This window comes from Sinocyclocheilus rhinocerous, unplaced genomic scaffold, assembly GCF_001515625.1.
Source record: "Sinocyclocheilus rhinocerous isolate Xijiao unplaced genomic scaffold, SAMN03320098_v1.1 scaffold2666, whole genome shotgun sequence".
In the NCBI taxonomy this organism is placed as follows: Eukaryota; Metazoa; Chordata; class Actinopteri; order Cypriniformes; family Cyprinidae; genus Sinocyclocheilus; species Sinocyclocheilus rhinocerous.
Window position 1 is genome coordinate 243,199 of NW_015641019.1, and position 12,457 is coordinate 255,655.

Consider the following 12,457-nt stretch of genomic DNA (forward strand, 5'->3'; position numbering starts at 1 on the left):
TTTTGACCCCCTTTATCCTTCATGCATTCATGTTTTTGGTTCTATTCTAAACAGACACCTCTCTCTCTCTCTCTATTCTAAACAGACACCTCTCTCTCTCTCTCTCTCTCTCTCTCTCTCTCTCCCCATTGGCTGCTGGGGTCTATGGTTCACATGCAGCCCATCATTGGTTTTTATGAATCTCACCCCCTCCCACTCGCAGCCGTCCTCCTCTTGCCTGTGTTTAGCAGATCCATGTCCATCATCTACCTCTGGACGGTCAAGTTCGCTGGCACGTCACGTCCGCACTTGAACTTGCAGCAGCTCAGGGGGCTTCGCTTACTTTCCATTCCTGTCTTGAGTTCTTCTCCAAGAAGCCATGAAGCCCAACGCAAGCGTCTTGTCACTACACGCGCGCCTTCTGTACTAATCTCTGTAATTCATGTGGGATACCCGATGCATCGCTGAAGAAGATTTTGACTCTGGACTCTCTGAAGACTCTGGCTCTTCCCAATGTGAACCCAGCTGAGACCGTGTCCAACATGTCTCGCCGCAAGCAGGGCAAACCCCAGCACTTAAGCAAACGGGAGTTTTCGCGTAAGTTTACGGGGAGTCTTGATAGCTCATAATGCATTTCATATAAATACGTTTTTAAATAGAGTTAATGAAGGTGCGTCTCGTAAGAACGAAGCGCGTTTTGCTGTTGAGTTGCGCTTCGCAATGATTCGCAACGCGTGAAGGTTGATTATGCATTGGTGTGAGTATATAGCTTATGTGTGTGTGAAGTAAATCAAGCGTAATTTGTTAGCATTTAAAAGATTTTAAAAAGAAAATTCAGCTCTAAGTTCACTTTCCCTTGAGATATTTTAAAAGCCCAAACTAGAGCTTCCCTTGGGCTTTAATGTTAGGCTTTAAATTAATTATTAAATTTGTTTTGTATGTGTATTAGTCTACGATTATTACTATTATGGGTAAGCTAATATGCAGGCTAATGTTTGTTTTCAAAAACTAAACAAGTGCATGCTGATTTCAGAAAGTGTTTTTTTTTTCTCCTCAACTTCCTCCTTCTGTTCTACGATTTTCAAGAATTGAAACGGGAATTTGTTTGTCATTCAGTGAAAGAACGATTGTTATTAAGTGAAACACAATTTATCTTAGTTTTATCCTAGGCATTGGATATACAAACCTGGTTTTAAGCATCTATCATGTCAAACCTGTTATAGCCTAACCCCCAGCGATGCTCTCAGCACTTCAAGTGTTGCGCGTCAAAACCTTAGCAAACATAACATAAAGGTCATTATAAATGAGAAAATCTACATGTACTCCACATAGAAGTGAAGTTTACCCTTGATCTATTAGAGTTTGGTTTATATCCTTATTCTGTGGATAATGTTCTAATAGCACTGATACGGCATCGCGAGACACAAGTTGCAATGTGTAGCCGCTAGGGGGCAGAAAATTAACAAATGATGGTCCGTTCAAGATGAGACACTACTCGGTGAACTTGAACTTGAGCCCAGCCTACTCTCATTTGTTAAGTGTATCCACACATTTTCCGTTCAAAATACATTTACAGTGTTTTTTATGTAAACACTGGTTTGAAGAACATATGGGTCAATGACAAAGAATGTCTGAGATGATAACAAGGAGAAATCTGTTAAAGATCTAGTATAAAACACATCTGCCATGTACTTAGATGTGTACAATTTTCCGTTCTGTTCATATTCAGATGAAAAAAAGCACCATGTCGTTGACCCATATGTTTTTTAGTATACAATTTGCGTTTATCATGTTGAAAAAAAATGTATACAATTTTAAATCATTTGAAATAATCTCAAATGGTTTAACAGTGGTATTGATTTTGATATTTGCCTTTGCAAATTTTGTTTGCAAACTCTCCTGATGCTTCACAAGAGGTTTGAATTACACCTGTTTGTCCAACACATGGTCTGATTTGAGGCTATGTTCCAGAACACAGAACTGTGCATCTTCCGAGCACGTCTTGAAAGAAAAAAAAAAGCAGTAAAAGAGGATTGATTAAAATACTGGAGCATGTTTTTAGTCTTCATCGGAGACTCATGTATTGTCGCCCCCACCTTTTGTCCCACATGACCTGACACAGAATTAGGGTTAACCTACCACCGATGGCAACAGTCTCCTTCAGCCCAGTTCAGACGCATGATGTGGTTTTGATTGCTCTTTCATATGTTCTGGCTCTCCTTCTGGGAACTACCCCACATACTCCCCTCAATAGCTAACCTCAGTTCAGAGGGATCCAGCACTTTTAACTAAATGGGTTCCAATCATCTTGAAGTCAAATTAGAATCTATTTTTTGATTCTCTGAGGTGTTGGGTTCATTAAGACGTGAGATTGGCAGGATAATGAACAGGGTCATGCAACTAAAGTGAACAACGCCCTCCTCTTTACCATTACTGGGCAACCACTGTTTTTCTCTCCGTCTTTGGTTTCTCATCTTCTCTGCATCTGCCTTTCATTGACTGTCAGTATTCCTCTGATAGAAGTGTCAGCATTTCAGTAATGGATAGATATTGATGTCTCCTGGCACAAATGCTGTGCCGATGTATTGTAGCACTGGAAAATGTTACGAATATGAATATTATTGTTTCTAAATCACCATCCCGAATAACAGGGATCTTTCTCAGAACTTTAGCTAATGTTCTGGAAAGGGTTTCCTAACATTCTTCTAGTAAGGTAATATCTGGTCTTTAATAATGTTCTCAAAATGTTAGCACAAAAACATTGTTTATACATCACTGATGGAACGGTTTCTCCTAAAATGTTTTAGTTGGATGGTCGTCTAACGTTTTTATTACTGTTACTACTCGTTTCAGAGAATATTCAAAAGCAACGTTCCCATAATGTTGGCAAAAATAAAATGTAACATTTGTCTAAGCAAGAAAAAATGTAAAACATTTAAGAAACTGATTCAGAACAATTGTTTTTATAACTTAAAGGGAAAGTTAGCAAAACCTTTTTTTTTTTGTGAGCCAGGATGTGTTTATTCTACCCAACTAAAACTGTGTAAAATCATTCGATTTGCATCCATATGACACCTGACTATATATGACATATAAAACCTTACATTACTGCAAATTTCAACACCTCTTCCATTTATATGGAAATTAATATAATTATCGCTTACGGTACATATATAATTAACACTTATCAAGTCATTATCAGGTTTCAGCGTGGATATTACAGGAAGTTATTTCTCTCTCTAACACCTCCCTTTCATTTCTTCTACCATAGCCGAGCCTGTGACGGCAGATATTCCAGAGGACGGGGAAAGCCATCCCGGATCGGAACCGTCCACCCCTAAAGGGGACCAGGACCTCCTCACCTGTGGTCAGTGCCGCTCCAGGTTTCCTTTGGCTGATATCCTGGTGTTCATCGAGCACAAACGCAGGCAGTGTCAAGGACGCCTATGCATGGAGAAAGGTTCAGACCTGCCACCGTCACCTCCACCCGCAGGCCTGCGGCGAGCCTGCGTCCCAGTGGAGGTGGCAGTTCAAGTTTCGCCCCATGGAGAGGAGCATTTAGCCTCCACGCCGTATGGATTACGACCCAAGCAGGAACATTTAACAGGTAGAGTACCAGATGTTTGGGCTGGAGCAAACCTATGAGAGAGTTTGCAAGAAGTCGAAACTTCTAATTGGAAGGCCTTGACGGATAACACGTTTCTACTGATAGCTCATGGTTTTACAGCTTTCCACTTTTTGAGTTTGGTCCTTTTTTTCAGGAAAGAAAGCACTTCACTAAAATAGTGTTCTTGCTGTCAGTATGAATGGATATTCTCTCAGTTCTCTCATGTGGCTTTCGCAGATGTTGCTGCGTTTAGTGTGGTTTTCGCAAGGTCAAATCTCACTCCAGTAAATGTATAGCTGCAGAATGGCACATTCATGCTGATAAAAAAGAAAATAATTTTTTTCAGCTGTCCAAGGCAAGGCCTGTCACAGATTGTTACTGATTCTAGTCATTTTTCTAATTATGAGAGAGTGTTTCCCTTTGCTTTGACCACAGCGTATCTGGAAAGAAGAAAAACATGGAGCACATATTATGATATTATGTAGCAGTTATGCATTTACAGTACCTCTGCTAGTTTTTTAGGCTTTCACATTAAAACAGTTTCCGTTGGGATGCTCTTATCAGCTTGGATTGTGGCGGACAAATTTTAGTTTGAATTACATTTATATTCACATTTTTTGCAAGTTGCCATTTGTCTTGAGGTCACATTAGGATGAGGTTTGTTAAAACATCTACATGTATTTCTAGATAGAATAAGAAGTATAGAGGCAATTTATTTTACAATAGGTATATTTACATGTTTACAATCGGAATGAATCCAGTCTGATTTCAGATCGTGAAAGTTCTGTTTACATGAACAAAATATATATGCCACCAGATCTACTGTCATTTTTGCCTTGATGACATATCCAAAAACAAAGCTGACATTTATGTCAGAAGTTTTTTTTAGTGAGTATTAGTAAATATTTGTTCTCATCCACTGACCACACATTCGTATGACATAAAACATATGTAAACAGAAGCATCATGTACGTAAGGAATTTTTGAATCTGATTAAGAAATTAGTCTGACTCAAGCATTTATATACTTAATTTTTCCACCGCTTCCAATACGACTAAAATTTCATTCAGATCGAGGTTTATACATGAAGGCTGTTCAATCCGATTGAGCAATCAATCTGATTATAAACGGATTATGGGTGCATGTAAACGTAGCTAGTGTCCTTATTACATGTACTATAGTAGTAACAGTACAGTCAATTATGCAAAATTGGGTTACACTTTATTTTTAGGTGTCCTTGTTACAGTGTAATTATACATATAAGTACTGAATAATATTAATTAACTACATGCACTATATGGTTAGGGTTAGGATTAGGGTTTGTTTTAGGGTTACTTGCATGTAATTATAATAGTAAATACATGTAACATGTGTAACAAGGACACCTTAAAATAAAGTGTTACCCACAATTGCATGCAACAAACCCTAAAACAAACTCTAATCTAACCCTATAGTAAGAACATGTTGGTGATTTAATTGTATAATTAATTACACTGTACCAAGTACAACATTAAATAAAGTGCAACCGAAAGTATTTTTTTATGTACGCCTCGTAGTATCTCTCAGGACGTTCAGTGTTTGCCCGTCCCGCTCCAGACAGGTCACACGCTTTCACCGTTACATGTCAAGCACATGCGTGATCTCCAGTCTGCGGTCGCGTCATGCAAGCAGATGTCCGTCACAACAGATGGAATTCTGTATCGGCTGTAAATGGTGAATCCGTTAAAGGTTCACGCTTGGAGAAATTTGCATGATAAACAATTTAAGATATGCATGTGGACACAGCAGCTTTTAATACCCCCCTTAACAACACCCCATCACACCCCCATTTTATTCAAGTCTGAATGCCCCCGAGCGGTCAGACGATGAGCTCAGGCAATAACCCCCTTCTGTAGACCTCCCTCCCCTGCCCCCTTATCTGCTATCTCTCTGGGGTTATTTTCTTAAGTACATCCACGTGAAGCCATTTTCTCTGAGGCTGATATAGATGATCCTGCCTCGTATTGTTGTTTAATAAGCGTTGTACTGTCTCCTGGTCCCTACAGACTTTAGAAGCAGCTCTTCATCTTATAAACACAAGGAGAAGAGCTTTGATGATGAGTTAACTATTATATTTTATTGTGCAGATCATATTTACATTGCACGTTAACTGCGTGTAACTGCTAAATTGCGATGAAATGGACTCTTTCTGTTATGTTATCCGGTGTCTTCTGGTGTTCTTGGCCTTGGTGTCTTGATGTCTTTGGCACTGATCCACTATTCTCTAACCGGAGAGAGTTATGGATCATTAGCTGGAGGAGAGCAAGTGGAACGGGAGACAGGAAGTTTGGGGATCCCCAATAGTGCACTATTACTGAGGACCTTTACAGGCTTTGCTCAAAAAAGAAAAATCATAAATGACAAATCTTTTTAATATCTCAATTTTTTTTTGTCCTACACAGCAAAGAAAATAAGTGGAGCAAATAAAGACTTGTACTGAAATCTTCTACTTTTCTCCTGAGAAAAAGACCCTTGTTTGGCTCTATTGGAATTTCAGAAGAGATCTCAACAATGTCTTAAACTGTACTCAAATGTGTCAGTGATTTCAATATGAACTCAAACATTTCTCATTGAATTTTTCAAGATCAAATTATATGACCTGCTATCCACATTCATTTCTTAGCACTATATTCTTGGTTTGTCTAAAATGGTCTCATTTATCTCAAATGTTATTTCTTGAAATTTATTTTAAGAGAAACATCTGAGACAAAGTTGATATTTAATTTAGAACTAAACTCGCCTATACCTTTAGCTTTGTGCAGTAACGTTTTCCTGAGTAACTACTATGCTGATAGAGATTTAATATTGTTTCTTTAATACTTATGTCAGAAAAAGTGGTTGATTAGTTTATTTATGCGAGTCTGAGCAGTAGTGTATGTGTCTGTGTTTGTGTGTGGTTTGCTGAGTCTGTTTTGATGCAACATGACAGCGCATTTGACTTGGCAGACACTGCCAAGGGGTTCCTTTTCATTGGGCATATGGCAGGACATTGGCACAGAGCAGGCGAAACGTGTATTGTGGTGAGGTTTATATATTTGTAGCTGACATGGCATTTCAAGAACTAACAGTAGTGTCCTGCAGTGTGACATGCATTCTATTTTGCATTTTTACATTCTTGTGTAATTATTAAACATGCAGGTTTATGGCATCATTAATTAAGGGACTACATGGAACATTTGTAAAAAAGCTAAAAGATGCTTAAAACAATAAAAGTTGCTTAAATTGAGACTTTTGTAGCACATAAAATATACACTTTGCCTATAAACAGTATATTAAAGCAAATTTTGTTTGCATAACAGAGCATGCATAAAGACACATTTATTGTAGACACACATGCACAAATCGTTTACTGACTGGTTTGGCACACAACTCTTTAGCATTAAGCATTAGCATTTAGCATTAGCATTTAGCATTAAGCTATGCAATCATCAGATCTGTCAGGAGCATATGATATTCCGACTCACCTGTGTGTGTGTGTGTGTGTGTGTGTGTGTGTGTGTACAGATGTGTTTGTGTGTGAGTGTGGCCAGCCAGCTGAACTGTAGACACTTCTATTTAGTGTTTGCCCTGAGAATACAAAACTGCCTGCAGCTCTGTGTTGATATATTGTTGGCAATATAAAATATACAGTACATGCTTTATACAGTACTAGCTTTGATTTGGCTTTATTTTTTTCGCAAAAAACATAAAACATGGGTATAAATCCATAAAAATGTGCGGTGTATCCTCTAAATGAAAATATTTTACCCATGCATTAGTGTGACTGTTTTCGATGATATGCAGCTAATTTAGGGAAAACATACTTTTTTGCTTTTCTGATTCTGGGTATTTCCTGGACAAGGTATTGTTATAACATGTTGGACTCAATATATGTGTGTGTGGTCTGCAGCTGGTGTGTCTTATCTGTGTTCTATAGAATGAGATAAAGACCCAAGAGGCCCCTCACTGTCTGAGTCTAGGGTCATGGTTCCCTGAAATTCTCTCTCTCTTGTTGTCTGTCTCCATCTAGATTTTAGGTTGTACCTCTTTATTCATGCTTTTGCATGCAAACTCAATTTCTTTTGGGTCAGGTGGTTGCACTGCAGTTGAACGACATCTATAGTTTTGCTACACTGTGAAATAAAACACATTTTGATGCAGGGAGAATAGTCAACATCAATGCACATCTGTAAAGATACTTAAGACTCCTAAAGGTTTTACTCTGAGCATTGGACTTGGAAATGACTATAGACAATGAATAGGAGGGCAAATAGTCATTTAATAATATGTAAAGACATCAGCTGTATAAAGCACAATACAAGTAGTGCCGTAAAGAGCCTGATTAATTTGTTCAATTCTTTGAACTTGAGTATTTAATTTTGCTCTTTTACGGCAATAGAATCACTGAAGTAGAATGTAACAAAATGTTTTGTCTTTTATCTTGGGAGACATTCTCTCTCTCTCTCTCTGAATCTGACTGATAATATTCTGTGGCTCATTTGAATTTGAAGCACTTCTTTAATCTTCAAAGCCTTGATTGCTTTATGAATATGCATGGCACCCTTGTTGTAAATTCTAATGACCATTAGTTACTCCAGGTAATTGCCAATTATTTTGCATATTTGATTAGCCCATTATGTGTTCATTCAGTCGATATGCGTCAGGCGAAGAAGGACTGAGTCGCTAGAGAAATAAACAGAGCAGAACAGAGCTGTGCACCATTAAACTATTTTTAGAGTCTTTTATTTCAAGACTCACTGTTTGAAACAGTAACTTTATATAACAATGAACACTGCATAAAATGTAAACAAACATCTACTGGATTCCCATGTATCAGTCATGAGCCAAGGTCATAAATGATTGATCGCTCCAAACAGAATGTAGTTGGATTAGTGCTACATGATGCCACATAATGGATTATTTAGTGTTTCTAAAACATTAGCAACCGAAAGGAGATTGAGGTAGCTTGTTGATGTGTAATTCAATGTGTGCCATGATGAAACCTGCATGTGTACATTTGGTCATCCATGATAAATTAGTTTGGGTTGAATTGCACAACTATGTTATTTGAATCGGAATGTAAGACCCCATACATACTCTATGCAAGTATGTGAATGTAAATGCTCTAAATTATGCTAGTTTAATTTCATGCCATCATTTGTTGTGAAATATGTTGGACTGCACTTTGTACTTCTTTTGTGTCAACTTCTGTTCTGATTACTAAGAAAATTAGTTAAAGTTAATATGTTTGAAGCTAGCTACCTGAATCATACATCTGATTTAATGTCACATTTGAAGTTAACTATATCGCCCCCTTGAGTACCGGAGGTCACAATAAGGCAAAAACACATTAAGTAAAGTTTGCTGTCAATGCATTTGCGTACTTGAGTGAAGTATTTAAAGAGTTTTGTAAACAAAATATTTAATTTGCTTACTTTATTAAGTTCATTCCTTCACTATTACTGTTAGACTCACAGTACATTTAAGAAATCAGCACCTGGGTTTAATTTTCAAGTAAGATGCAGTGCAGCTGGCGGTACCTTTATCTGCCCCATCACAGGTGCTGGCTCTCCTCCGGAGCCTGACTTAACCCTGTGTCTATGTCATGGGGTGTGAGAAGAGGCCGGCAGGGACACAATGGGGGGATTGTGCTCAGGGCAGGGGCTCGGAGGCTGAGGCAACCCTGGCTGTGGCCAAACAGGTTGGGCCAGACAGCATGATAGATGGCTTTGTTTAAGGGTCCCGGGGTGGGGCCTGAACTTGAGCCACTTTGTTTATCCTGAATAGAGCAGGGGGGGAGGAGACGCCGGAATGATCTATGTCTCGCTCACTGAAGAGCTTTAGAGGGAAGGAGACAGGAATGGAGAGAAACATCCACAAAAAAGTGGCCAAAACAAGTCAGGAAACCAGACAGATGAATGAGAAATTCAGTTGAAAAAAGTTGAAGCATACACCAAAAAAATCATCACTTACTCACCCACGTCATTCCAAACCTGTCCGACAGACTTCACGCAGCTCTCTTCCATGTATTGAAAGTGGATGGTGACCAAATGTCTAAAAAACATCATAAATGTAACATAAAAATAGTCCATATGAACTATCAAAATGATAACTTTGTGCATGTTTGTCACCTGCATGTCCTTGCAAACCCATCTTGACTGACTTTCTTCTGTAAAACAAAAAATATAGAAGTTTAAATCCATGTTCATGCTGCTCTCTTTCATACATTGAATGTAAATGGTCATCAAAACTCTAAAGAGGGCAAAAAATCACCATGAAAGTACCATAAAAATAGTCCATATGAACTGTCAGAATAACTTTGTGCATGTTTGTTACTCACCCACATGTCCTTCCAAACTCTTCTGACTGACCTTCTTCTGTAAAACACAAATATAGAAGAATATAGAATATAGATCAATGTTCATGCTGCTCTCTTCCATACATTGAACATAAAAGATCCCCGAAACTCCAAAAAGAGCAAAAAAGGACCATAAACGTATCATTAAAATAGTCCATATAAATAATCAATATAACTGTGTGCGTATTACTCACATGCATGTCCTTTCAAACCTGTCTGACTGATTTTCTTCTGTAAAACCCAAATATAGAAGTTTTGATGAATGTTCACGCTGCACTGTACCATACTCTGTACGTGAATGGTAACCAAAACTGCAAAACTCAAAAAAAAAAGAAAGAAAAAGACCATAAGTATAATAAAAAATACTCCGTATAAATTATCATTATGATAACTTACTTAGAACAGACCAAAATTTTCATTTTTAAGTTATTTACTGAAAAGTTTGTCTCTACAACCATGGTCACTGTTCGTGTTCATTCAATAGTGATTGTTCATTGAATTGTCTGCAGTAAATATCTCCTTTTGTGTTCCGTGAAAGAAATAAAGTTAGACAGGTTTTGTTTGTATTTTTAGAAGAACTGTTCCTTAAAAAAGAGTAACAATTAAGAAGGAATGAGGTAAAGGCAGAGAAAGTGGCTGAGGGAGAGCAGTGCTAACTGAGCATGTGTTCTTTAGGTTAACGGAGGGTCAAGTCGAGAACTGCTGGAGGGGGAAGGGCCGTCCTCTCACCCTGATGGTGGCTGTCCATTTCTAGATTAACTTGGCTGAGCTCCAGGTCTTTTAAATCTGACTAGTTGTCATGTGCACACACATACGCAGCCCTCATACCTGCTGCCTGTATATCAAATACCACTAGGTTTTCTGTTTCGTTTTTTTGGGCCAAAGGAAAAAAGAGGCGCTGACTTTTGGACTGGTTTGAACCGGTTGGCTGGCCTTGTCTTCACTTGCGTGCCTGTGTTGAAGACAATTCACAAAACACATGCATGCACACAAGAAAGAATACCTGAATGAACCTCTTTTGAAAGCACAGGACAATGAAGAGCGGGATACTTGAGAGATATACATTGTGAATTGAATACGACGGGTGTCATGAAACCGTTCAGAGCTACTAGGGCGAAACAAGACAAATGCAACACGATCAAGCTCGTTTGAAGTGTGAAAATCACACATTTGTGAAAATATCTGTTTCGCATAGAGATGGATAAATATGTTCCTTTGCACGCTCTTCACTTGTCTATCAGTTGACCCGCACATTTGCATATGTATTTATGCAGATTTTTGAGGGGGCTTTCACACACAGCAGGGGTCTCTGAGTGTCACGGTTTCTCAAAGTGAATTTGTGCGTCTTTGTGTTCAATTCTGTTGGGTATGTGTGTGTGTAAATACGATAGGGTACATTGCTCTGTTTTCTCAATCTATCTGTTTTCTCGATCTTTCTGTTGATGTCTCTTTTTCACATTCTCTATTTCAATATGTGTGTGTGTGTGTATATATGTGTGCCATACCGCGTGTCCGATCCCACAAAGTGGGCCACAACTTCCAGATGGTGCTCTGTAGCTTTGTTTGGGAAGTGAATACTTGAGCTGTAGACGGCCTTTCAATATCTCCTCTGAATGTGGAGAGACACTGGCTATACATTCACCATGATCTCTTTTTGCAGCCATCCATGAAAAGTTTTAGTTCTTCCACAACTCTGTTAATGTTAGATGTAATTTATTTTGTGAAAGTGTGGGTTAAACTAGCCAAGGCCATCCACATCAAGATGGAGGTCGCTTAGATGTGCTCTCCTTGTCCATTGACTTCTTCCTCTATTCTGAAGAGTTCAGGAAACAGCCACTATGGTAGGGAAATTGTTTGGCCTTTCACTGTTATTGCTGCTCCCTGACAGAAATGCAACTGTGGTTTACTTTTCTGAAATCATTGAGTCAAAAATCTAACCTTGTCCTTGGTTTCTTGAGTTTTGCTTTTGGAAAACATATACATACACGTCTTGGCAATCAGCTATGAAACCTAGATGCAATGACCTCTGAACAGTTCGCCTAAAAATAAAAGTCCTTGTCATCATTTACTCGCTGAATGATGAACGAGGCAAATGATTTTCTTTCTTCATTAAACACTAAAGGAGATGTTAGGACGAATGATCACACTCAAAGTTCACAGTCTTTCTGTACAACGAAAGGTGTCCAAATCCAAAAAGAAAGCACTGTAAATTCAGAACAATGACTGTGTTCAATTTGAAAATTTTCCTTTAGACACATAATGGCAATTTTGATGTCACTGGTCATTGGTTCTTGCTTGTCACATGACAGATCGGAATATATGGTCAAATGAGATTTCAGAGTTGTAGCAGAGGGAAAGATTTACAGTGAACAAAGACTTACATTTTGGTCAGTCACAGAAAGCTATCATTTTACTTCAGAAAACTTGGAATCTAGCACATCATTTGTATGGACTATAACTAGTGGTTGACCTATATATATAAGCTCAGATTTGTC

The 12,457-nt window shown here is 38.4% G+C and overlaps 1 protein-coding gene across 1 annotated transcript in view; it reads left to right on the top strand.

Moving 5' to 3' along the window:
• Window positions 1-274: 274 nt before the first annotated feature.
• The window catches only part of LOC107753912 (B-cell lymphoma/leukemia 11A-like), a 25,188-nt gene continuing 13,005 nt past the window's right edge, over window positions 275-12,457 (top strand). The window contains exons 1-2 of the mRNA XM_016570185.1: window positions 275-576; window positions 3,251-3,586. Of these exons, the coding sequence (XP_016425671.1) occupies window positions 522-576; window positions 3,251-3,586 (391 nt within the window). The 5' untranslated portion in view covers window positions 275-521. The remainder of the gene's footprint in view (window positions 577-3,250; window positions 3,587-12,457) is intronic.